Source organism: Drosophila albomicans, chromosome 3, assembly GCF_009650485.2.
Source record: "Drosophila albomicans strain 15112-1751.03 chromosome 3, ASM965048v2, whole genome shotgun sequence".
Lineage (NCBI taxonomy): Eukaryota > Metazoa > Arthropoda > Insecta > Diptera > Drosophilidae > Drosophila > Drosophila albomicans.
Genome location: NC_047629.2, coordinates 10,961,293 through 10,988,888, shown reverse-complemented (window position 1 = coordinate 10,988,888; position 27,596 = coordinate 10,961,293). Strand labels below are relative to the sequence as shown.

At 39.4% G+C, this 27,596-nt stretch overlaps 2 protein-coding genes across 4 annotated transcripts in view; one reads left to right on the top strand and one right to left on the bottom strand.

Moving 5' to 3' along the window:
* The window catches only part of LOC117568053 (protein twist), a 91,185-nt gene that overhangs the window by 1,433 nt on the left and 62,156 nt on the right, over nucleotides 1-27,596 (bottom strand). The window contains exons 2-3 of one of the 3 annotated variants that reach the window (XM_052003876.1): nucleotides 2,217-2,587; nucleotides 1,200-2,152 (exon numbers count right to left, since the gene is read on the bottom strand). In XM_052003876.1, coding sequence (XP_051859836.1) covers nucleotides 1,200-2,152; nucleotides 2,217-2,342 — 1,079 coding nt within the window. In that variant the 5' untranslated portion in view covers nucleotides 2,343-2,587. Of the gene's footprint in view, nucleotides 1-1,199; nucleotides 2,174-2,216; nucleotides 2,588-27,596 lie in introns of those variants that run through there. The other 2 variants (XM_052003875.1, XM_052003877.1) reach the window with 2 other exon arrangements.
* Nucleotides 5,655-27,596, top strand: part of LOC117568051 (Krueppel-like factor luna) — a 39,036-nt gene continuing 17,094 nt past the window's right edge. The window contains exons 1-3 of the mRNA XM_034248397.2: nucleotides 5,655-7,425; nucleotides 7,666-7,701; nucleotides 11,728-11,785. Of these exons, the coding sequence (XP_034104288.1) occupies nucleotides 7,414-7,425; nucleotides 7,666-7,701; nucleotides 11,728-11,785 (106 nt within the window). The 5' untranslated portion in view covers nucleotides 5,655-7,413. The remainder of the gene's footprint in view (nucleotides 7,426-7,665; nucleotides 7,702-11,727; nucleotides 11,786-27,596) is intronic.

Below are 27,596 nucleotides of genomic sequence, written 5' to 3'. Positions count from 1 at the left end.
TATATCGATATAGTACCGCATTCAAAATATACCATAGACGGCACAATATACCAGATTGTCGGCCAAAGCAAATTAGACCCCTAGTAAGTAGGCGTTTTTGCCCATACAAAAGTATTTCTTTAATAACTTCGACAATTTTTATCTGATCGCAACCAAATTTTCAGGGATCATAAATACTATAGTTATTATTGTTTATACCAAAATCCGCAACTCTAGCTTTTAAATTACGCTTGTTATTCGATTTTTTTGATTTACGGGGGCGGAAGAGGGCGTGGCAAAAATTTGAAACAAACTTGATCTGCGTGCAAACATAAGAAATGGTGTCGAAAATTATAGCTCTATCTCTTATAGTCTCTGAGATCTAGGTGTTCATACGGACGGACGGACAGACGGACAGACACACAGACACACAGACACACAGACGGACAGACGGACATGGCTAGATCGTCTCGGCTGTTGACGCTGATCATGAATATATATACTTTATAGGGTCGGAGATGCCTCGTTCTACCTGTTACATACATTTCCTGCCGGCACAAAGTTATAATACCCTTCTACCCTATGGGTAGCGGGTATAAAAAAGCAAACAAACTTTTATTTGCTATAGTTTTTTTTTTGATGAAATGAATTAAAAATCTTTTGATAAACTTTCTTTGTTGGTTTACTAAGTTGATTAATATTGTCTTTACTTGTTATTTCATGCAAAATATTGATTTTTACTTTAAAAAATGATTTTTATTTAAGGTTAGTATCTTGACTATTTTAAAGCTTCGATTTCTTGAATTTATAGTTCTTTGATGCTTTAATATTTGTTCTTAAAACTTTTTATATTTACTACATTTACATATGTTTTCAAGAGAAATATATATTTTGATGTATCTAAAATAAAGGGTCAAGTTAAGCGACTTTTTTTTCGAATTAAATTGAGCTTATTTTATTCAAGTACTTTAGATAATTAAAAATGATCTGATTCTTTCAATTCTATGCACCGTTAAAGCTATGAATATACTATATTTAATGTTTTTTTTGGATTGAACTTGTTTCTCTTATTTCAACATTTTCCTAATTTCCTAACAGTTAAATATACATAGTTGAATTCAATATTTGCATGAAACTTTCAGACTAAGTTTTCAATTATGGACAAATATAGATTCATATGGAATTGACAGAATTTATTATATATGAAGGTTTCAACTTACCCTGGTCTATAACTGTTTTGGAAGTGTAGCTGCTGCTGCTGTGGTTGCTGTTGCTGCTGTTGTTGCTGCTGTTGCTGAGCAATAGCTTGAGGATAGACGCCGTATTTGAAGATGTTTGGCTTGTGTTCCTGCATGTCCTCGTCGGCGGCAAAGTCGAAATGCGAGTGGGAGTGAGAATGTGGGGAAACGCAGGAGTTGTGTGTGGCTGCCTGCGTTTGAGATTGTGTCTGAGTCTGCGCAGCGGCAACTTCATCCACAGTTGTAGGCAAATAGTCGACATAGAGTTGATGCTGCTGCTGTTGCTGTTGTTGTTGCAACAACTTCTTGTGCTCGGGTTGCATGGTCAGTGAATCCGTTTGGCAATCGTAGTCGCTGCTGCTACGAGCCCGCTTGCCATGCTCATTGAGAATGTAGCCATGTGGAATTTGTGCTGCAGCTGCAACTGCAACAACTCCTGTTGCAGCCGTCGTCTGCTGCTGTTGCTGCTGCTGTGGCTGTTGCTGCTGCTGCGACTGTTGCTCAAAGTTATTCTGATTGTTGTTCAGCTCCAGGCTGCTTTGAGCGCTGTGATTGCTGCTGGTGCTGAGCACCTCGTTGCTAGGAATATTGTAATCTGTGTCCTCCAGCTCTGTGATCCCATACGCTGCATAATCCGCAGCATTCGGCGCCAAAGAAGGCAATGGAGCATATTGTTGCTGCTGTTGTTGCTGATGTTGCTGATGGGTCTGATGCGGCATGTAGTGACCATTTGGTTGCTCCAGGGATTGAATGTACGCCTGCTGCTCCACCTGAATGAGCTTGATGACATTGTGCTGCAGCTCCATAATGTTTGGCAGCGTTGGCTTATAGCTAATGTCCAGCAGCACTTTTGGCGACACCGAACGCGCGCTCATCGTTTGATATTCAATTTCGTCTTGTTTTCTTTGCTTTGAGTTCAACACTTGCATATAATACTACGTGTATTATATGAATAACTTATAAATATATATAAATTGTTGTAACACTTTTCGATCGTACTCGTTTTACCGTTATCTGCTTTCGGAGTGCGATTTGCGAGATGTGCGCGCAGCGGCAATGACGAAACACAACTGACGCATGATCCTGCCGGCCATTGCTCAGATCAATGTTTTGCGCTGCGCTCATTGCTCGTTCCTCATTCGCTGCTCGCTCTTCGCCGCACGCAACACTAGTTGTCTCTCTCTAGCGCACGCAATTGTCGGCTCTCTACGCTTCGACTGCCTCTTCGGGTCTAAGGCGAACGCAGCGCAGGTATGACGTCAGATCTGCTGCAGACGCATCGTTAATGGCGAATTCGCTTTGGTTCTCTCGCAGTTTCTCACTGCAGGGCGGCTGCAAATTGTTTTTTTCTGGGTTTTAACAGAGTTATGCTGTAGTTTTAAAAAAATTGCTAAATTTATTGCTTTTTATTCGGTTACTCTTTTAGAAATATCTATATTCATATATTGTTGTATGACAAGATCAATAACTATCTTGTCTAATTAATTCATTCCTTGAACTATAAGCGTACAGCGTAAACAGTTGGAAGATCCTAGGATGCACAATAGTTAACAAACTGTTATCGTTATTATTATGATATTGGGTTCATAAAAACTCTCACTTTATACCGATCATGCATTGTATCTTTAATCGTTTATTTAAAATCAATCTGGTACATTAAGTCTTGCTAAAACTAACTTGAATCGTTTGTTTAAAATCAATTGGGTACATTAAGGCTTGCTAAAACATAATTGTGTTAAAACACATGTCATAAATAAAATAAAAAATATGCAAACCAGCTTTATTGCGGTGTTGAGTAATAGGAAAGTTTTAATCAAAAAGATTGCTGTAGAATAGGAAATATCACATACCATGTTGGAGCCATGATAGTTAGGCCTTACAATGAATATCATACCTCATCAAATTAAAGATCAAAGACTTTAATACTCCCGAAATGCGAAGTTGTGGAAAAATTGTTTAATATCCTTTAAGTATAAGCTTCTTATAAGTGCCGGAACTTGTTTAAATAATTCAAATAAATAATTAAATTTGAAAATTAATAATTTTAATTGAATATTGTTTTTAATTTAAACACTTTTGCAAATAGCATTTAAATCCTAGACCCTTTATAAAAATTAAGGAAACTCCAAAAAGGTTTCATTATGCGTAATTAGTAAATTCCCAATCGCACACACGCACACTAGCGCATGCAGCAGAGGGTCCTCATAAACCTCATCTAGAAAAACACAAAAATCCAAAAATACGAGCGAAAAGTCAAATTTCCGGATATAATTATCCGCCTGCCTGCCAGCAAAAATACCCGATTAATACGGCGCTCGAACTTCCGCTGGAAAACACAGCGAAAGGACGACAAATTCACATTGTCGGGGCTTACCTAACTTAGACCTCGAGGGCCGAGCAGAAAAACCACGTCTAGGGTTTTTTTTGGGCACAGCCTTCTTTACCTGCTGTGTGGTAACTTGCATAAAACAGTAACCATACAAATAATTACAAATAAAATCAATTGTCCTATGTATAAATTAAATATTTTACATATATGTATGTACCATATGTATTGCATAATATATTAACTCCATACTCCATTCCACAAATTTAATCACATTTTTAAATAAAATTAATGGTAAAATCTCCTGACGGGACATTTGATCTCCGTTCTAACCTACATTAATTTACTTATTTTTTATTTTTTGTTTATAAAATTTAACTAAATGGTTATCTCTGCAAGTTCAATTTTGGTTGATTCCATAAGACTGTCATAAACTTTTAAGCATTTATCTGCTTGGTTTGAGATCAACTCATTATCATTAGAGACATTATTCTTTTCGGCATTCTACAAATATTTTTATAATTTTAGTTATGAATTTAAATAAATAATCATTAAAATAAATACCTTACCATTACCATATTGTTCTTAATACTATTTCATTGCATACTTTTAGTTGCTCGACATAAAAATCTAAATATCCTCTGCCGGTTGCTGTCTCCGCTAAAACTCAGTGCTCCTCGAGAATCGCACTTTTATAGCATTATTTAAAAAAAGTCGCTCAAGAGTATGCAACATTTTTTCTACCTGCAATTATAGCACGTCATTTGTTAGCATTGCCTTTTGATGTATTTTTTATTAACGTCTGATTTAGTGGCCATACGCATTGGCTACGCTTAAGTCACGTACTATATTGATTTCAGTTGCGTTTATGTTGATTTGGATTCGGGTAAAAAAACGTAACGCTAAAGACAATACGAGTACGCGAGCGCAAACGCGAGTATAAGAAATGGGGAAATCTCAGTTGGTTATTTTGTGTTTTGTATTTTGCGTGCAAGAAACGGCGACACAGCTTTCCATTTTCCATTTTGACAATTCCAATCCTAATCCTGCCATCTAAGTGCAGCGTCTTTTTGTGCATACATATGTGCGTATGTGTGAGTGTGTTTGCGCAAGAGCGTGAGAAGAAACTTTTGGTGCACGTAAATCTCGCTCGACAATCAATTAAAATTAAAATATTTTTTTGTGTCTCGCATTTGCGGCATGACAACAAAAGCAAAACCAAAATCAAATACATACGTAAATACAAAAACCAAAATAAAAACGAAAACAAAAACAAAAGCAACGTTGTCTACATATTTGAATTGACTTTTGATGATGTATCACGATTTATTGTTACCAAAAATGGTTGTCAAAGCGCGTGGAAAAGTGGATCAGCGGCGTCTAACGGTGCAAGCAAAATGTGAAGAGTTCGAGAGAGGGAGAGTGAGCGAGAGCATGCAAGACAGAGTAAGAAGTAAAGAAGAAAAACTCCCACAGATGCCAAACAAAATGCTTTTTTGTCTCATGTTTTGCGCATGTGCTTTTGCTTTTTCGCTTGATCCGTTTGCTCCGTTCACCCATTCGCCACTTCGTCTCAGTTGCTGCTGATGCTGAGATTAAGCTCAACATATAACATGTTTGATGGACGTGTAACCAACTAACAAAAAACAACAAAATAGCTGTCACACACACAAACGCTTCATATTAATTGCCTCTGGGCGAGAGCCGTCAGCCAATGAGAAACGCTGGCGCCAACACCTACGCCAAACTTGTCACGCGTCTGTGTGTGGCAATGCATGTTAATTAACAGCACATACACACATACAAGCGCCACATCAACGCAACACATTGAAACGCAAAGCTAACACAGCTGTGCATGTGTGTGTGTGAGACAACGTAAACAGTTGGCCACCCAATAATATGCGCGCCAACTTGTCATTTAGCCTAGCTCCACCTTAACAAAACAAACAAACTGGCAAGCACACAAATACATACATATATAAGCATGCATACTCACACACACACACACAGCTCATACAAAAGCTATCGTCAGTGCTGAGCACTGATGTGCTCCAACAGCGCGCAACATGTTTGCTCAGGCAGGCTAGTTTCATTCCAGCAGCGAACGTGGCGCTAGTCGGTCGTGTGTCGCGCTTCGTTTTGTCGTTCGTTCGTTCGTTTCGTTTTCGTTTTTGATTTCGTGTTTTTGTTTGGCTGCTTTGGCAGCAGCTTTGCTTGCCGTTAAATGGTACAAGCTTCTTTTGCATTGCTTTCAGTGTAAGTTTATGCATGCAACCGATAAAAACGTAAGCGTGTGTATCGGCTGTGTTTCAGTTTCATTCGTTTCGCATCTCGCAGCATTGGCAGCCGGCATTCTCAGTCGACTGACTACTACACAGTTCTACGCGTGCGTGCGTGCGTGCGTTCGTTTGTTCGTGCGTGCGTGCTTTTGATTTAAATGGCGTTTTAAGACGGATGTGCTGTAATTTGCACATAAGTACAAGTCCACACACCAACACCAACGTACAGAGTGTAGTGTCAATAAATTTAAACACACGCGGCAGCCCGTGGGGCGTAGCATGTGCCTAGCCTTTTTGATTACAAACAAAACAACATCGCAACGGCAACGGCAACAACAACGACAACAACAGCAACGGCGCGTGATTACAACGCCCCAGCAATAGCAATAGCAATACGAATAGCAATAGCAATAGCAAAAGTAACATCAGCACAACAAGAACATCAGCAACAGCCGTTGATCGAATTAAGTGTGCATCGTATGAGTGTGTGAGTGTGTGTGTGTGTGTGTGCGTTGATTGCTGTTTGCTGCGCCCGCGGCTGCGTGTCCGGCAATTGAGCGGATATGCAAGAAAAGTGTAACAACACCCCCGCCCAGGAAGCTGGCTGCAATAAGTGCTAATAAGTGACCCACCGGATGTATTTATGAATTTATGCGTTTGACGCCCAACTCAAATTGCCAGGCAGCAACACTGACAGCGACCGCGACTGCGGCAGCGGCAGAGGGAGAGACAGCAAAGGCAAGCAACAAGTGCGTTGGAATAGTGGAACAGAACACAATTCGGTTATGGCTTGCCGCCTCGTCAAATAACATTTGCCTATGAGCCAGCTGCCTCTCGCTCACACACTCCACTCTCTCTTTCTATGAACTGTGCTACGTCCTCCCTCCCCACCTGTTCTCCTGGTCTTGGTCTTGGTCGCGGACTGCAGCGCGTCACGCACCGTGAAGCTTCGCGCTTCGTCTGCAAAACTTTGCACAATGCGGCTGGCGATGTCGCTGCCCCCGCGTTGGCCTGCCGTCGCTAAAGCAAAAGCAAAAGCAAATGCTAAAGCTAAAGCACCTTAACAACAACTAAAATCACCCAAAGAGGAACCAAACCAATTGCAATTTCAACTACCGCCCGCTTGGTGCGTTGCACTCCACTCCACTCACTCCACACAGTATATTGTAAAGTAATGTGAGTGCGAGCAAGACTGAGAGTCTCCCCGTGTTTTTGTGTTCGTTCAGTGTTTATTGTGTACTTGTGTTTGGTTATCATTGATTTGGCGGGTAGCATGCAGCAGAAGCAAACGGTAACAGCTGCTGCGACAAAAGAGACTAACTACAATAGTTGCAGCGATTATTTCAAGCATCACCGCCGTCGTCGTCGTCCTCGTCGTCCTCGTCGACTTCCACGTCCACGTCCACGTCCTCATCGTCATCGTCGTCGTCACCGTCGTGTCGCGCCATCTCTGTCTCAGTCTCCGTCTTCGTCTCCGCGGCAAACGCAGTTGTTGCAGTTGCAGTTGCTGCAATTCCAAGTCGTCGCAGTTCTGTAACGTGGCCAGAACGTTGCCGGGCAATTATTGTTTTGTAAGACGTTTTACAATTTAATGGTTTTCATGGTAAGCACCACTTGAATCACTAAACCCAAATGCTAACGCCAACGCCAACGCCATATGCCATATGCCATATGTTTGCAATGTGCCCCCGTTTTCAGTTCTCTGAGTTCTCCAGCACGACTCCATTTCTTATGCCCATTTCCCTTTTCTCCCCGGTCGTTTGTTTGCTCAAACTCTGCGATGGCTAACACCTCTGTATAATTAGTCAACACATTTATCTCATGTTATTCTGTTTGCTTGCAGAATGGACTGGGATCCGACCCTCTGTCAGCAAAGGAGGTGAGTTTCACTTAAATCATTATTAATATTCTCCACATACAATAAACATTTTCTTAATAATGTTCAGGGATAAAATACTTAAATAGGGGTCTTTATGTTCTGCAAGTATTGTCTTTTTTTCTCTTATAAAGCTAAAGCAGTAGGTTGACAGGCGAATTCGACTGTTGGGAAGATTCGGTGATGCTTGTCCGAGCTTTTATATTTGTATTACTATATATGTAGAATACTTAAAAATATGATCTTATCTGATTTATCTATATTCTAAAACTGTTTTTCACCAATAAGGACCAACTATTTTTTTCGGATAATTTAGCACATATTTGTAAAGATATTTAAAGCTTGTTAGTATAATTTTATGGTATATTTTTATATCATTTATAGTTTTTGACATTATAAATTTGATGTATTTTCACATTACTTTGTTTAAATTGTATAGAAAAGCTGTGTTCGCTACTGTGGGATTCTTCCACTTTTTGACAATCGATTAAAAAAGCGTAAATGTAATCATATCCTATTTTAGGTTGCTTATACTATGTATTACATATTTTTTGAAAGGCCCATAATTTGCATTCTTCCGTTAAAATGAATCGCTGAGTTGAAAATTAGTTTTTAGTTATGTATAGTATTTAATTTAGATACATAAATTAAGTAGGTAAACGTAGATTTAAACTTTAAGCTCTATATATCCTAAATGAATGAGAAGATAAAACCAACCCAATATAAATCAAATCAGTATTAACTCTCGAACGAATGGAGTTACCAACAAAATTTTGGGGCAATGCCAATGTTTATATATATAAATATAGAAACACTTATATATGATTAGATTATTGTGTTAAATCATGACAGATTCTTTGTCAGGCACTACGCTTATGGACTTTCAAGTAAGTGATATAGTTTGTCTGCTTATATTACGAGAGTCATAACATAAGTGACATCAAGCAACAATTCCCAGCTCTACAATTGGTCGCCTCATGAAACTCATCAATCGCTGCCAATTACGAGAGACCCGAAGCAAGAAAAAAAGCAGCACTTCAACAATGTTTTTCTTTGGTTTTTGCTCTTGGCCGAAAAATTCCAGCAGCAAATATCATTTGCCAGCTCACATACCAGCCGGAAAACAATCCATAAAACTGGCCATCGCCAAGAAATGGCCAGGAGAAGCAATGATCAAAGCCAACTCGAACTAATGGCCAACTCCTCTCGATCTAGGCGCCTAGGAGAAATTTCTGCACGTCTCACACAAATTAGCGCAGCGATTGCCAACGCCAATAACAATATCATAAAGAAGGGCAAGACGACCAGAGGGGAGTAGGGGGAATAGTCTGAGCTGAGCTGAAGTGAAGTAAAGTGAAGTGAAGTGAGTTGGAGATAGATCGAGATCGAGATCGCTGACAATAAATCAGCACAGTTAAGCGAGGCAATTAGATAAAATGGCTGGACAGTTGCTAGGGTCGCATATCAATTGCAATGCATCTGTGGTGTCTGTGGTGGCGATACCGCGATGAAGTTGTTGCCAATGAAATCCATAAGATAAACGATAAACAGCCAAAAGTCATCGCATCGCATTGCATTGCATTGCATCGCATGCTTGGGTTGGCTTGGCTTCCAGCCCAGACCAAATCAATGACAAACTATCTAATCTAATGTTGTTTTTCAAAGGCATTGAGCATTTGCTAGCTGTTTGTTTGTCGTGTTGTTGTCGTTGCTGTGATAAATAAACGCAGCAGACGCAACAACTGCAACAACAATAGCCAATCGCAGCAGTAAAAGTCAGTCCATTGCGAGGGGGGCTCGACTGTTGTAATACCTTGTAATTACTACTAAAAGGGAACAGCATTTAATTACAACTGATAAATATCAACTACAGTCAGTAGCTGATGCAAAACGTATGTTATTATTTTACAGATACAACTATTGTGTTGTCTACACGTGTGCAATATTGCTTGTCAGTATATAGATATTTTATTTGTGGTGAAGGATGGTAAAATGGTAATGATGGTACTTAATAAGTACTACTTATAGATGAAGTTCTTTTAAGAACTAGTGACATTTTTTATCCTTGATGACTTTATATTATTATTAATTTTTTTAAAGCTTACTTTGAGATCATGGCAACAATCATAAGCACTTAAAGGGTAATTCATATTTTCATATCGTTAAAGGAATCTTATAGATCAATTTGGATAATACCGATTTTCTTTTCATTATGAATTACAAAATAGATTCACATACTTTAAAATGTTTTGTATAAATTCATCTAAGCACAAAGTTTATTATAAATTTATGAATAACTTAAAAATCTAAATTCTAATCATGAGATAATAGATAAATTTTATGAGCTTTATGAATTGCAATATTGAAATCAGTCGACTGCAATGTTCTGTCTTGAAAATTTACAGAAATTATTATGTTTTTACCAGAGCTTATGAAAAACATAAAAATGTATAAGTTCATTCGATAATTTTAGGTTATCTATAGTATTTTCAAATATTATTGAAAATATATCGTATTCAATCATATCATATGAATATAGTAGTATGTAGAAAATCAAAATCTGAGGTATACTCATGAGATAATAGGTATTACGTTATTATCTCACAATAAAATTAAGTATCGCAACATTCAAATATAATTCCAAAATTTATATATTAATAGAGGAACTCAAAAGTTTAGATGTTTTCTTTTCAACATTGCTGATAATGTTTTCTTACAATGATTCATACAGATTTTGTAATAAATCATACAACATTATGTTGAATAATTTGTAATTTGCAAATTGCAATCACTCGCTCAACAATAATTTAGAGCATTCAAATAAAACGCATTGTGCACAAAGAAAAAGCAGTAAATCAATGTTTAAGTTCCTAAATGGCAAATTGCGATCTAAGTGCTGAATCAGGCTTTTATACCCAATTATTGAATGATATCTACGTGGTATGATATCCACATCGCGTGGCCAGCTAGCTAGCTGGCTGTATAGTTGGCTAAGTGTAAAAATCACAGCATCTAGAAGTTGGCCAGTAAAGTTGTAAATCGCCCACTCGATGCTGACATTTTTTCATAATTTGCACTACAAGCTTGACAATTGTCGTTGTTGCCCACTGGGCACTTTTGCTCGCTTGCTTGCTTGGTTATTGTTGTGGTTGCAATTGCTGTTCTTCCTCTTCTTCGTGTTGTTGTTGTTGCCGCTGCTGCTGCTCGTTGTTCTCGTGGCTGTTGGCAGCTTGTTGTTTGGCTAAAAGTCTTGCGAGTGCCGCCGCAAGTCTCGAAGTGTTGGCGCTTTCGCACCTCCAGTTACAGCGTCTCTCTGCCTCTGCCGCTGCCCCCTCTTCGTGGTGCCTCATGTGGCCAGTCACAAATGCATATGCAGTGCTAAATTAAAATTTATCCGTTTTATGGCGCTGCGGGCAGCCGATAACTGTTTTTAGCCACTCTTTGTGGTCTTTGCGCAGTTTTATTATAGCTTAATATTTTTAATATTATTTTTATATATATCTTTTTTGATGTTGCTGCTTTTGTTGTTGTTGTTGTTGGTTTGGTTTGGTTTGTTCGTTTCGTTTTATTGCCGTTATTTTATTGGCCAAGATTTCGTAAGCGTTCGCGCATAATGCGCAACAATTGCGGTCTTCATATGGGGCAGATGCCTCTCGAACGACGGAAGTCATTTGCGGTTGTTCCACGCAGTTGAATTCAATAAGCCCAAACAGCTACCAAACACGCAGCTTTATAGATACCAGATAAATACCACAACACATACACACCCATCCACACTCACACACACACACATACAGACTGTAGGTCGACTCCCTGCCGTTGAACAGTTCTCGCAACATTTTGTCAAACTTGATTAGCCGTAGCTGTAGCTTATGGCCTTATTGTTTACTTGCATAGCTAATAAGCTTCATTGATGATGATGATGATGATGACGATGATGCTGATGATACTGATGATGATATTACTCACCCTCTTTCTCTGATTATCCCTCTCACTCATTATATCCCTCCCTCTCTCTCTTTCTTACAGGCAGAGGGCCCTCCGGTTCAAGTTGAACCAGTTGATTTGAGTTTACGTTCGCCGCGCGGTAAGTTGCTAATTATATAGTATATAAGAACCATTTGGGATGTTTTTGTTTTTTTTTTTTTTTTTGTTTGTGTCTTCAACCAACACTTACCGTTTTCTTGGTCAGCTTCGAGAGCTGAGAGACACATTATTAGCATAAGGCAACGCTTATGGTTTCGAGCAATTAATCAAGTTCCCAAGAGTTCGGTTTGAGTCGAGTCGAGTCGTTAAAGCGGGTCAACCAAAATGTAACCAATTTGCATTTGAGCTCTTAGACTAAACGGTGGAAATTTGTTTCAATTATACCAAATGACAGCGACCATACATTCCAAATTTTGTGGGTGGCTTGCGGGAAAAATTGACAACCAGAACATTTTCTCTTCCAACTATCGTTTAGAAATTATTCACACTCTGAAGAAAGTTGAAAGTTGAAAAGCTTTTAGCCAAGATTTTTCTTACAACTTTGTCACTTAACTTTTTTACTTAAACTCGAACGCATTATCAATCGTATGGCCATTCATCATTAAAGTCATTTTCAATTCAATTACGTTTTGATTTGCATTATTTAACGCTCAATCGTTCTTGTCTTGGCCACGAATCGAAGCATCCCACAGAAGCAGGTTCCGGTTTCACTTTCATACCGACTATCAATCGTGTGTTCAATCGAGTTTTAGTTGGATTGTTCCGGGTGCTTCGCCTAATGATTCGCTCTTATATGGCAATAACTCAATGTCAACGTTTTGCTTTTATGTTAATGATTAAATTAAGTTCGAGTACGAGACTATCTAAGTTTATATTGCTTAGTCGCTTTTAAAAGATTATATTATTTATACCTGCTACATGAAGGGTAGACCTACATTATACTTTTTATAGTTTACTTTTAGAGTTTATGCTTTGCTAGTCTGTATTGAGCTTGTACAAGCAAGGTATGAATAATATAATATTTTAAAAACGACTAAGCAATATAAACTTAGATAGTCTCGTACTCGAACTTAATTTAATCATTAACCTAGATTATAAAAGCTCACCAATATTAAGATCAACACTAAATGGTATGTTACTCATTAGGTACGTTTTAACAATAAAACGCTGTTTCACTTCGTTTAATTTATGTTCGTTTGATTATTTTTTATCAGAACTAGATCGCTCCACTCGTTCTTTGAATTTTGTTCCCAACATTCATAGTTCAATTTCGTTCATTGTTCGTTTTTTGACTTCCTTCGTTCGATAATTTTATTTTAAGTACTATTCACTTCTTAAAATGTGTTTTATGTATTTACTTTAAATGTGGGTCAAAATTAATTTCCACAATCCATTTTAATTCAATTTTAACTAATTTACAATTCAATTTGAATTATTCACAAAATTAATTTACAATTATCATTAATTTTGAGAAGCGCATAGGAAGGATTGTTCATTTATTCCGCTTAGTTCATTCCATTTAACGCTGAAAACACAAAATAAGATTAGCCACTTAAGTTTAAGTAGCTGGATGAGAGAGAAGGACAACAGACTGCAAAAGAACCACTAATCAAAACAGTGAACAAAAATGGTTTCTTGATCAAAAGTGATTAACTGAAAATGATCAAACTTAATAACAAAACTGAACAAAGGAAGAAAAAAGAACAATCATGTAAACTTATTCATAGGACAATTTTTTTCGTTCGTTTTTGAACTACCCAACACTCAGAATTAATACTTTTGATGCCTAATAATGTTGGAAGTAATTCGAATCGTAATAGAATTTGTAATTTTTAATAATAAGACCGAGTGTCAAACAGTCGAGTATCCTCACATATTAGTTTGCTTTTTGCGCGAATTTGAAACTAATGAGAAAATTAACCTGAAATTTCACACGACATGCAACTCATAAACAATACGTAATGAAGCAGAGACGCATTAATTGTCAATACAAATAGAATGCGTGCTCTTCAACTGAACGCAACAAGTTGCAAGTTCAGTTCGATCAGTCGTCAAGTGGCAGCCTCTAAGCCAAGTCAACCATTGGCCATTGGCTGGCGTCGTAATCACGCTATTTCTCTCTCTGAGTGTAGCTCCATTTCTAACGCATCGAAACGACAATGAGCCACAGCTGTTGGTTACCCACTGAGCCAGAACCCAAAAAGCTGAACTGAACCCTGGCCCAATGGGTAGAGGAACAGTTGGACAGATGGATGGATGGATGGATGGATGGGTAGAGGGGGGGCTATAATCTAGCGCAACTAACAAGCCCATAGAGAGTATACTGGGCTGTAGCTGTTTGCTGTTGCTGTTCGTTCTTGTTGGTTTTTGCCACTTGACCGACCACCAGCTGTTGACCATTTGACCTTTTTGGCAGCCTTTCTCTTTGACTTGACTTGGCGCAGTGTGTGTGAGTGTGTGTGTGTGAAGTTAACAGCAACGCCCCAAACTGTTGCCCACTAGTCCCGGACTTCAATTTGGCTTGGCTAAGCTCAGCTCAGCTCGGTTCAGTTTAGTTTAAGTTCAGCCCAACTCATCAGCAGCGACATCATCAACGACTTGGGCATCTTTTAGATGGATGGTTATACCTTTGGCTGCTATAGATAGACAAATATGTAGATAGATAGTCGTAAGATTGTTGGGCTGTTGGGCTGCTTCCACTGTGGCTATGGCTGTTGATGTTGCTGTTGTGGCCGTAGGGTGCCCAGCGGTACACATAATTTAATTAAGAAGCAGAGCTTGGGATCAGTTTTGTAGCTGCCTTAAATGGCTATACAGTAAGATTAACAGCTAAGAGCCAAAACGCGCGCTGTTCATTAGAGCCAACCAAGTCTACAACTTACAATCTGAGTCTCAGTCTCAGTCGCAGTCGCAGTTGCGCATATTAATCAATTAGGCATGATATTAGTGAGGGCATCATTAATTTTGTCAATACACTATGCTCTATGCCCCTTTTGAGAAGCGCGTAGAAAGGTTCGTTCATTCATTCCGCTTAGTTCATTCCATTCGTTCGCTCGCTCGCTCGCTCGTTCGCTTGTTCGTTCAGCTCTTCAGCCTCTCTTAATGGTCTATCTTTATGGCGTGCTACCTGAACGCGAGTTGTCGACTTGTCTGCGGATCTGTGGCAAATGTGTTAAATAGCGTTAAAATTTGTAAAACAAACGGCACATAATGGGGGACCCCTGGCTTATTTTTCAAGTTTAACGGTCATCCAAACACTCATACATCGATGTATATACATATATAAATGTATATTATACCTAAATATACACTTGACTATTTCGCTACATAAATTATAGCTTTTAAATAATTATGCAATTAGGCAGCGGGCCCGATAGCCCCGAAAGCCGATAGCCCATAGCCGATTACCGATTGCCTAAGGCAATGCGAATGAACTAAATGAAAAAATAATGCAAAGCAATTATTATTGCTGCACTATCACATACTCTGTAGTCTAGTCTAATTTCCATTAGAAAGATTTCCAAAGTAATTCAAATTACTTGCTCTAAAAAGAGTCCTCCATAATAGATTGAAAATTACAATACACATCCAGAAATTAATTCAATTCAGGAAAACAAATGAGCTATTTGTCTAAAGGTTTCATTTTATATTCAAAATTATAGAAATGATTATTTTTATGCATCAATATCTTAAACTCTATTCAATACTATATTCTATAAAAGAAAGGGTTTCTTATTGAGCATCAGTTTAATCAATTTTCAGTATGTCTTTAGTACGAGCCACGTTATTCGTTTAAATGTGGGCTACAGGGTATGAGCAAAATGTGGCAAAATGCCGTGCAACTTTTTGGGATACCTGAGTGCGAATTCCCACCAAGTCTAATTGCAGGCTGGGAAGCGTTGCAGCTAAAACGAAACAACTACAACTTGATTTATTTAAGCTACCCAAACAGCCCATAAATAAAGCTGTTGAACCACCGCAGACCTGAGGAGATGAGAGGCTGGCGATGATGAAGGGGACGAGGTATAAGTGAACTCAAGGCGGTACTACACCGGGAGAGAAGGAGGTTGGAGTTGGTGATGGTGATGGTGATGGTGCCATACCCACAGACTTGCGCTGAGCCGAAGTTTGAGTCTGAGTCTAAGACTCTGAGAGTCTGAGTTTCAGCCTGTGTCTGTGTAGTCCTCTTCTGGCTGGCACGGCACTTAGGGGCATAGGCTTTCAGGTTAAGTAGATGCGCCGACACGAGGGTCGTTGGCAAAGCGAACGACCTTAAGACGAGGCAACAGGCAAAGAGGTGACTTGGTGAACTGGCAACATGGGGCACCTCTCTACAACCATTCATTGAATGATATGCAAGTTTTGTTGTGGCTTAGTGTTACCGTTGCTGCACTTCATCGATCCGGTTGCTGCTGATTTTTGGCATCTGAACCGATAGAGATGGGGACCACATCGCTGTTTGCCATCTCATAACTGGAGGCAAAGCAGGCCGCTCCTCGACTCTAAGCCAACACAACTCAAAATGCATTTCTCGGGCCGCGCGCATTCATTGCGAAGGAAATCGCCATGGCGATTGTTTTTTAATTATGCCTGCTAAAGTTGAAGTCAGAGTTAGAGTTAGAGTTGGAGTTAGAGATGGAGCTGAAGCTGAAGCTGACACCCACCAGGCATATACACAGGTTCCGTCCTTCGTCTAATGGGTGAGGGGGGAATGGGAAGGGGAGGGGGAGGGGGAGGGGGAGGGGACTGGCAGTGTTTAACATGGCGCGTATGTAGCGCGGCTTGTCGCGGCTCCTTCGCAGTTGACTTGGACTCGAGTTGACTGAGTGACTGCCTTTTTGAGGTTATGTGAAAGGTCAAGTTCGTGATCGCATTCAAACATTTTTGCCAACCACTCATCTTGCTGCGCAGATCGGCAAAACAGTGCCAGCTCAAGCTCTAGCTAGAGCTAGAGCCGCAGTCAGTGCCAGTACTAGGTACCCATCCCACCACCTTCCTGCTCCTCCTTCTCCTCCTCCTCCTTGCGGTTCAAACCAGGGGAAACACGAGTGTGAGCCCGACCCAAAGCCAAAGCCAAAGCAAAGAGACGTCGCATCGTAGAAAAATTGAAGATGAGCGTGCCACCACCACGCCACGATTCTGCCATTGCCACACTGCTGTCTCTTCAGCTTTCCCGTTCCTCCGCTCCCGCTTCCGTTCCTACTCCTCAGATCTCTCTTCCCATCGCCCTGTCGCACCAAATTGAGTGAATGTAAACTGTGGTTTACTTGTTTCCAGCGTTGTCATAGTAATTTTTCTGCACTATAACAACGGGCAGCGTCGCCTCCAACTTCGACTGCGACTGCAACGACGACGGCGACGGCGACAGCGACGGTGGCAGCAGTCACCCGAAAAAAAAGATACAGAAGAAAACGGAGGAAAAAATGGAGATGCTGATGACACTGGAGACACGTTGTCTCTCTGGCAATCGTGCAACTGACACAACAGCAACAATAACGACAGCAGCAGCGACGTCAGCGGCAGCAGCTACAAAATGTTAGGGCAGCATATGCCACACGAACCAAAAATTACACTGGACTACACAGGGTGCGGCTACGACTATGGAATGCACATTGCAAGGGGCGAGGGAAGAGATGTGCAGTGAGGCATTTGGGTGGGGAAACTGCCTCATGGGTGAGGATGATGATTTGAATGTCTTTGGCTGCATCTCCTCCTCAGCCGATTTCTCAGTCAATTTGAATGCATGGCGAAGTCCATCACATGTCCAGATTCCAGTTTGGCGTTGAAATTGATTCGGGATGCTGCGAGACTAGCTAATTGAATACCAAATGAATGTTGTTTAATTGAAAAAGTATTCAATCAAGCGGAAAACATAAAATGCAACTTCAGTGCATTCACTTTAATCCTTACTTGTAAATCTTTTTAAGGTACTTCTCACGACTATTTATCAATGGAATGCCGTATACTTTAGCACATTAGAAACGTCAGTTCAGGTTTTTCGACTGTTGCAAGCTGAAACTAATGCAGCAGACATGCGTTGCTCTTGGCGTTCAGCTAACGCCCAACACCGTGTTGCCTATAAATCAACACCCAAAATAAAACCTGCTGCACAGTGTTGGCTGCGATGTGTGAGCTTTGCGCATCTTCTCAGCTGTAAAAAACAACCAAAAAGGAGCATGCGAACAAATGGCACATAGGCTTGTGTGCATAATACAATAGACACGCTGCAGACGCAGCCTGCGATCTTTTGTAGATTTCGAAGAGGTCTAGGCAGATCTGAGGAGGTGGAGGGGGAGAAGGGGAAGGTGAAGGTGGAGTAAGTAGATCCACGCTTTCGTGAGTAAACAATTCGAAAGCTGACAAAAGTGCTGTGCAATAACATGTTAACGACGATCTCAGCTGACGATCGATACTCGTTCCGAGACCCAGCAAATGGAAGGGACACAGTCGCAGCCCACACGAATCATATGCCACGACGACAACAACAAAAGCAACGATGACGATGACGACGAAGACATGTCGACATCGACATCGACATCGATGGCTGCTCCTCAAAAAGTAAACTACAAACTGCTTATCGATCTGGATATGGCATCGATTGCATCTGCAATACAACAAAAAAAAAAAAAGAGCTGCAATACTCTGAGTATTTGCATCTGGATTGCAGTTCTCTTTATCGCTGCTCGTGTAGCTCATTAGCTGCCAGCTAATTTCGCAAGCGCAGCGCAGCGTAGACAGACGGCAGAAGTCAGACAATGCCATATGCAACGAAATTGTAGCTGCATATTTATTGGTCATAAGTGCCGCCGACAAAAAACCCCAAAAAATTTGTCTCCAAGCAAATGTAATAGAGGCAAAAGAGACCAAAAACGCGCTGCATATTAGCAATTTGCATTGTTTTGGGGGCATGCAACATGTGTGCCGCGCAGAGTAGAGTAGAGCAAAGCGAATCGGAATGGAGCTGGCATCTGCACTGCACTGCACTGGTTTTAGAGCCTTTCCAACTTGCAACCAGCAACTGCGACTGCGACTGCAATTGGCCTTATATAAAAATGAGCCAACAATAGCCACGAAGTCAACACACAGAGGCAGGACAGGAGACTGCGCTGCTCTTGGCTTGTTCGTAGCTGTGAAAGAATTCTTGGCCACAATGTTGCAGTTGTTATTGTGTTATTGCCGTTGTTGTTGTTGTTGTTGTTGCCGCTGCATCCGCCTCCAATTCGTGCCCAGACAGCACCCGCGCACATGCTCCTAAATGGAGCCTTCGTGTAAACAGAAAAATTTGACTCATGACTTCGTTGTGGCGGCGTTCCTCCCTCCGTTTTCCCCCCTTTTAGTTAGACCTTCACCATGCCACGACACCACACAACAAACACCACACATTCACATCCTTTTTTGGTGGGCGACAACAACAACAACAATAACAAGAGCAGCAGCAGCAACAAGAGTGCTACACTTTTAGTTTTGCCTCAAATTAGTCAGCGGGATTTTTGCGGCTGTGTTTCTACAAATTAACGCCAATTTCGTATCACGTTATTAATAGTAACCATTAAATTGTCCGATCCACGCTCAGATCATTATCTGGCGGCTAACAAGACAACAACAAAAGCAGCTAACCGCAACTGCTGCTGCTGCTGCTGCTGCTATTGCTGCCAATAGATGCTGACTGTGACTCCAGCCTGGCTAGTGGGTGAACCACTGTGATTCCTGGCTAATCCGAAATTGGCATCCGCAGCTGGCTGGCAGGCCAGCAGGCCGGTTGGCTGGCTGGCTAGCTGACTGGCTGGCAACGTCTTGCCTTAATTATCTGCATGGCCAAAAAGAAAACAGTAACAAACTATACTAAATTGTTTTGTTGGTATATACTGCATACAAAACAAAAAACAAACAAAAAAAAAAAAAAAACAGCTGCAGTCGTGTCACCTTTTGTTTGCCGTATAGAGAGCGATAAGCTTGTTAACTGTTAACCAAATCTGTGGTAAGCTACTGCCACAAAAAATTTGGCCAAAACGTCGGAGTACGCCCACATTGTTCGCCACGTTCCCTCTGTGCAGTGCAGCGCGGTCTTTTCTTTATTATTTACTTATCCGCCTAATCAATGACCCAAGAGTCTAATTAATATTAGTCTCAGAGATTGCAACGTGAGAGTCCGTGGGTGATTAAAATGCATACAAAAAATTGTAGGAGCACAGCAACAATAGTAATTTTAAAGAAAATGTTCCTCTTTTTTATATTTAAGAGTCCTGTTACTCGATTTCAATCTATAAAATTAAACCAATTCTTAGCCAGATAAACAGTCAATTAATATTATAAAAAGGACTTATAATAATATTCCTCATTATGATTGAATTTGTTTTCATCCATTGACATTTTAAGTTCAGCACTCAATGGGCTTAATTCATCTCATTGAAAGTTATATTTTTTACTGGGTATAAATAGTTTAGTTCTACAACTTTATAACGAATTTTTAATAAGGAATTACGCTTGCAATCAATAATTTCTTCTCGATATTAAGGCCTTAAGATTCATCTTTAATTAATTGACAATGCGAGTTGGTAATTCATCAGTCATTTTCAAGTTAGTACTCTATCAAATAAAAAGCAACCAAATATTATAAAATAGATTTAATTTTAATATTCCTTTTATAGTTTCGATTTTTTCCAATGCATTGCAATGCCTTTTTAAGTAAAGCCCTCAATAAGCTAATTTAATTTCAATCGCACTTTTATTTTTCACTGGGTATAATTAGATTCTCAACTTTAAAGTGTCTTTCCAATTAAAAATTAGGTTTCCATTTATTGTTCTATTCTCAATATTAAAATCTCGTGGTCTTTGGATCGTTAACGCATTTATTATCGGCTTTATTTATTATTCGTTAAGCTGTAGGCACTAAACAACACTTAGACTAAGCTACCCAAAACTTAAAATAAGGATAAAACGATAAGAGAAGGGAGAAATCGATAATAAAGCTCTACTTGTTTGTAATCGATGCTAGTTGCAATATTGTGAGAAAGAAGCAATAGAGTTTGTAAAAACTAAAAATAACAAGAAAATATTCTATTGTCAGTTGAACAAAATAAATCAAAAAGCAGAAGATCAGTGGAAGAATACGAAATATTCAAATATTCGATATTAATTGTTCCCCTATTTTTTCAAATGATTAAATGATTGAAATAATTAAACTTTAACTTGAACAAATGATTTGTAGCTACTTAGTAGCATCGATTTAATGGTCGATGGCTTTCGTAGTTAATGTTGATGTCGATATTAATTCATCTAATGCGATTTACGATTAAGTCTCACGTCCATCTCTGGCGTTGGCTTGGTCAACATTGCTGCAACGTTGAGAGCAGAGACGTCGACTTGAGACTTACTCTGGCCGATGCAATAGATAAACAAATGCGAATTGGATAATGTCATGTAGCCATGTCATATGTTAGCTGCAGCGGCAGCAAAACAAAAAAACTGGAGCACTAAGTCAAAAGTAAAGCAAAAAAAAAAAAAAAAAAACATTCTTATCGATTACACCTGAGACCTCAATCAATAAATTGATTGTTAGCGATCAGTTTAAGGCAGCTAGGCAGGCAGGCAGGCAGGCAATGCCAAGTGGTGCAATGGAGTGTGGTGCAGTGTGGTGCAGCACCAGCCATCATGTGCCTCGCATACAAAAGACTTTGGCTGCTACTCTTGTTGTTGTTGATGTTGCTGTTGTTGTTGCTGCTGCTGCTGCTGTTGGTCGGCTCTTAAGATAAGCCGCCATAGTTGCTGCTGCTGCTGGTGCTGCTCGTGGTGCTCTGCCTGGCTGGCTGGCTGGCTGGTCAGGTCTTAGCCAGGTCTTAGCCTCAGTTTGCAGCTCTCGGTTTGGGTCCAAGTCCAAGCACTTTGATCACAGCCAAGTGATAGCCGGCGAGCAGTGTTGTTGGGAAGTCGTCGTTTGGACGTTTGTTTGTTTTGTTTTGTGTTGTGTTGTGCTGTTTTCTGTTGTGTTGTTGTTTCATTTCGTTGAGGCATAAAGCAAGATTTGTGTAAATGTCAGGTGGTAATAGTGACACTGTGCGCCACTTGATTGGTTTTACTTCTGGCCACAGCAGGAAAACAACAACAACAACAACAACAGTGTGTGTGCCAATTTTATTATTTTTTTTTATATATTTGCCTTTTTTTGTGCCTGCCGAATTGGTCGCAAGGTTGTTATGGTTCTTGTTGCTGTTTGCATTTCTTTAATTGGCTGATTTTCGCAGCACATGTTGTTTGGCCAGAAGAAACAAACAAAAAATGGTAGCTAAATATTTATTGCTGTGGAACTCCGCGGGTACACGACAATCGCATCTAAGCCATCATTGAAAACATGTAAATCAATTGTGCCGCGCATGCATGGCGTATGAGTAATGTTGATTTCCTCATCCAGTGGCAGTTGTCAACTTGAAAAGAACTCTGAAATATTCACGAATGTGACAGTTTTAGCAAAGTCGTGGTTCAAATTATCAGTCGAATTGCTCCACTAAACATTTTAGTTTGATTAATGCTTATAAATGAGTTCATATGTAATTTGGCAACTCAGTTTTGCAGCCCTGGTTATCGATACGAAAAAGGATTGAGAATCGATATATTGACGATGAAACACAAAGAAGACACGGTTGAAATGTAGGCGTGTCGATCAACGGAAGCAGTTAAAGTCGTTTTTGCTAAAGTGAATTACTGATTTTTTGAATTTAGTTTTAAACGTTAATCTTATTAAAGCAACATATACATACTTACTAGCTACAAAATTCAAGTCTTGAGCTCTTAATTGATTTAGCTGTTTAATTGCCCCCACGATATCCATAAATGTTTATTATACATGTATAGAAGCGCTTCTCTTGGCTTTTCAAATGTTTGTTTTTTTTTTTTGTTTTTGCATTTGCTATCACGTCGTTTGTTACACCCAAACTCATCAAATGGCAACGCCAAACTAGAGGCAGCTTTAAGTAACGCCCACAAAACGCAGCAAGTCCCAAACATCCGAGCATTATGGCAGTTGAAGCAGTTGTGGCAGTTGCAGTTGCCTTTAGTTGTAAATTGAAAGCACACGCTGCGTCATCAAAGTCATTAAACTGTCGACTGCTTACGGAAGTTTCTTTTTTTTTTCGTTGTATTTTATTATTTTTGTTGGTTTTTTGGGGTGTGGATCTGCGTTTTTGTAACTGATATGTGCGGCAAGAACGTCGCACATGTGTGGGAGCAATCACTGTGGAGGTGTAGAATGTGGCAAGCTAGCCAAACAGGCAGACAGACAGTCAGTGAGCCAGAAGCTGCCTCCAAGAGATTTAAAAGAAATAATAATAAAAGCGTTAAAGCAGTGCCCCCCACCCAAAGCAAGTCTCCAGTCTCCAGCCTCACATCTCAGCTCAGTCTGTCGGGTGTGTCAGCAGCAAGCTGGCGACAATTTCGCAATGCCAAATGATGGAAGGTGGCTGAAAGGTGTGTTCTGCTACATCTTTCGCTCTTCCCCCTCATCACAAGCTTGCTGCAGTCGGTGCATTTCAAACGAGTCGCTGTTTTAATGATACGCAATGAGCCAAGTGACATAGTGCTGCAAAACAGCCACTTGGATGGATAATCATTGCACACATTCAACAAATTTGTCACCTTTTGAGTAAACCGACAAATTCAAATCTCCCTTTCGGATAGATTCGTAATGATTCAAACTATAACAAGCGAGCAAAAACGAAGAAGAAATATTACAAATGAATAATATAAGAAATAGTAACAAAAAAAAAAAAAAAATGAAAAGAAGAGAAATAAGAGTCTGAAGACTGCAGACTGAAGACTGAAGACGACGCCTCCTCCGATTTCGATTGTGACTCCTCCGTTAATCGTGACTTTCACAATCAACCTTCAAAAGGTTTTTTGCTGCCACAAACGAGTAGCGTGTACAAGGCGCAAAATGGGCTGCTAACAACAAAAGCAACAGCAGCAACAACAGCAACAACAACAACAACGTCAGCAACAACGACAACGACAACTGAAAATCAAGAAGAAGAAGATGAAGAAAATACTAACAACATTTGAAGCGTTTACTTTGGCGCTTCATCGAATAATATTTCTCACGTTCTATTTTTGTTGTTGCTATTGCTGTCGCCGTTGTTGCCCCCTTTTGTTGTTGTTGTTGTTTTTGTCATGGGTGATTTTTGTTGTTTTTGTTTATCATCGGAACTGAGATTGAGCCGAATGCAGCTTCATCAGACAAAAAGAGAGACTGATAGTCTTCTTTTTTCTTATTTTTTTTGCTTTAGTTGTTATAGGCTGCATTTTCTTTGGGTGTAGTTTTAAGGTATTTTTTTTATCAATATTAGCGATATATTTAATGAGAAACAATTGCTGCTGTCATCTATAGATAATTACAACTATCTGGTGCAAGATTGAAATACTAATAATCAGTAAAGTGGGTAGTAAAAAAAAAGTTTTCAATTTTCAATTACTTAATTATATGGGGTTCGATTATTTATTGGAATTAATGTAATGCAATTCAGGAATTTAGATATTTTTAAATGAGAATATTAGCAACAACAATGATTAACAACTACTTATTATTAATATATATAGTATTTTGTATTTATTAAATACTGCATTAACGATTAAAAGCTCAGATTGCCGACAACTTTTCAACCTGCTTGCGCGTTTAAGCTCAATTATTTTGTTGTTTAATCGATTAATTATATTGATTAATCGAATTATATTTTTCGATACAAATGATACACAAAATAATCGATTTTTGTTTACTAAATCAAATACCAAGAAATTATAAGAGCTGTTCGGCCAATCATTTAAGTGCAAATTTCCATTCTTCGGCTCTCCGATTAATTTGCTCGCCGTTTTAATTAAGCCATAAAAGTCAAATTCAGGCTAACACCAATGTTTGGCACAATAGAAGTGCGAGTGCTCGTCGCTGCTGGAAGACTAATAACGAAGCTTGAAGACCACAAACTATGTATAGGGTAGACTAAAGACTTACAGTCTGTTTGCCAGTGTTTGCATGTTAAAAATCATAAAAATGTTAAACGACAAGCGGGTGCATGTACGTTTAAGTGTCTGTCTCTCAGTCTGTTTGTCTGTCTGTCTGCTAGTCGGGCTGTGTCAGCTTGCAGTTGTTGTTGTGTTTGTTCATATTGTCAAATTGCGATCAAAAACGCAAGAAACGAAACATGCCACACGGTGCTAACTGGGAGACGAAGTTGCCAACCAGCAGCATCATGAATCAAATCCAACAGCTAACTGACTGAGCAGCTAACAGCCAACAACAGCAACAACAACAATTGCGGCAGCAACAACAGCAGACAGATAGGCAGAAAGATAGACAAACAGACAGACGGACGGACGGACGGACGGCAGTCTGACTGAATGCGTTTTAACGGCTACTTGTCTTTGGCTATTTATTGAAAGGATTTTCAACACTCACACAGAGTAGCCAGCAGTCGACAGACGACAGTCAACAGTCGCAGCTTGGCAGTCAGCAGTCGACAGTCATTCATGCACTCGTGCATGCATTTTCAACCGTTTGGTAACTGCGAATTCGAAAACGAAAACTATTCGAAATTGAACAAGTCGCACATTTGCGCCTACCTCATGTTTCCCAAGTTGCTGCGTTCGCGTTGGTGATGCCACTCACTGAAGTTGCAGCAGCAACAGCGACAGCGACACATTTGATTATGAAAAGCCAAAGCCGAAGCCGACTGCAACAAAATCGATAAAAATAATTGGTTGAATGAGAATGAGCTGCGTCTGCAACCGCAACCGCAAACACAACTGTAACTGCAACTTCAACTGCAACTGCGACAGCAAAAGCGAAACAGCGACGCGACTGCAACTGCAACTGCAACACCGTCAACCGGTGCTCGAATTCTGTTGAATTTTCAGCTTGACATGAATTGCATCTGATCTGCGTTTGGGTGAGGGACTCAACACACAGAAGGGGGGCAAAACAAGGCGAACGAGGATTGGGAACCGGGGAAGCATTATAACATGGACACTACCAGCTACAAGACAGTTGAGCTTTTCCCACGTTCGTGAAAATATTTGTGCGCAAATTATTGGAAAATAACACAATAAAACAAAAACCGAGCGCATTTCGGCTAACGATTTGAATGTGATGTGCTTGTAAATAATGTGCCACGGAATTTATCAAACTGATCAAACCACAAAAAGAAGCTATGCAATGCAATTGTATTTGCCATAAAAAGCTATATCTCAATTCAACTTGCCACCATTTTTACGAGGATCAAACATACGAATATGCCAAATAAAGTTTTGAAAAATTTCTGAACAAGGATTTTTATATAGCTGCGCAGCAACGATTTTCCATTTTATTTCAAAATACAATAATACCCGCGATTCGAAGTTATGTAAGCATTTCTGATCCACCAGGAAAAATTAAGGAATACTGAGTGTATTATGTAGGTGACTTTGACTTTAAAATGCCAATTGCAATAAAGAAAACTTTGGAAGACCTTGCTTAATGGTCGCTTTATTATTTATTTTTCTACCCGCTACCCATAGGGTAGAAGGGTATTATAACTTTATGCCGGCAGGAAATGTATTTAACAGGTAGAAGAAGGCATCTCCGACCCTATAAAGTATATATATTCTTGATCAGCGTCAACAGCCGAGACGATATAGCCATGTCCGTCTGTGTGTCTGTCCGTCTGTCCGTATGAACACCTAGATCTCAGAGACTATAAGAGATAGAGCTATAATTTTTTTTCGACAGCATTTGTTATGTTTGCACGCAGATCAAGTTTGTTTGAAATTTTTGCCATGCCCACTTCCGCCCCCGCAAATCAAAAAATCGAATAACAAGCGTAAATTTATATATATACTATAAATTATATACTATAATTATTATAGAAGTTATGATTCCTGAAAATTTGGTTGCGATCAGATAAAAATTGTGGAAGTTATTAAAGAAATACTTTTGTTTGGGCAAAAACGCCTACTTACTAGGGGTCTTAGTTGCTTTGGCCGACAATCTGGTACATTGTGCCGTCTATGGTATATTTTGAATGGTGTGCTGTATCGATATGCCAAACATACCATTTGGTATATTTTTAGTATTGTTTAGTATTTTTGGTATATTTTGAAAATAATACCGCAATATTTTGCCCTTATTAGAAATGGGTAGCGGGTATCTCACAGTCGAGCACACTCGACTGTAACTTTCTTACTTGTTTATACTTAGCATTCAATTGGTGGCATATGCTAGTCACAAAAAGATTTAAATAAACACTTTGGTAGCTATCGGAAACCTTATTTTTATTAATAACGAAACAGAAATCTTAGAACTACCGACAGACTTTTAGATCCCGCCATTTATTTCAATTAATATACAAAAATATAATTTTGGTCTCAAAATTGTAGTATAATTGTTCTAAATATATACAATAGAACGACAATAAATTATAGTTTCATAAAAAAGCTGGCTAGAATTGCACAGTACACACATAATATACATATTTAGTCTTTTCGATACCTCAAAATTTGGTTGCAATCAGATAAAGACTTTACACTTTTTCAAAACTTTTTTTGCTAGTACCGTATCTTTTGTATCTACATCCAAAATATACCATAGAACAAATAAAATGCTATATTGTTGTTTTTTTTGCCTAGACGGAAGTAGGTGTGCGAAAAATGTTAACAAATTGAATATGAGTGCAAGAGAATAACAAGTGTTTATATTCTTGGAGATCAAGGCATTCAAGTAGACAGACGGACATGGTTATATCGCCTCCGTTGTTGGCCTTGATGGCTCCATCTGCATTTTACGTATATACAGTTCTTGTTGACATAAAGTTAAATTACCTTTCTACCATATGAGTAGTTGGTATAGCAATGAAGCTGTTTCCATTACAACTAAAATTTGTCGTATGATTTTTCAA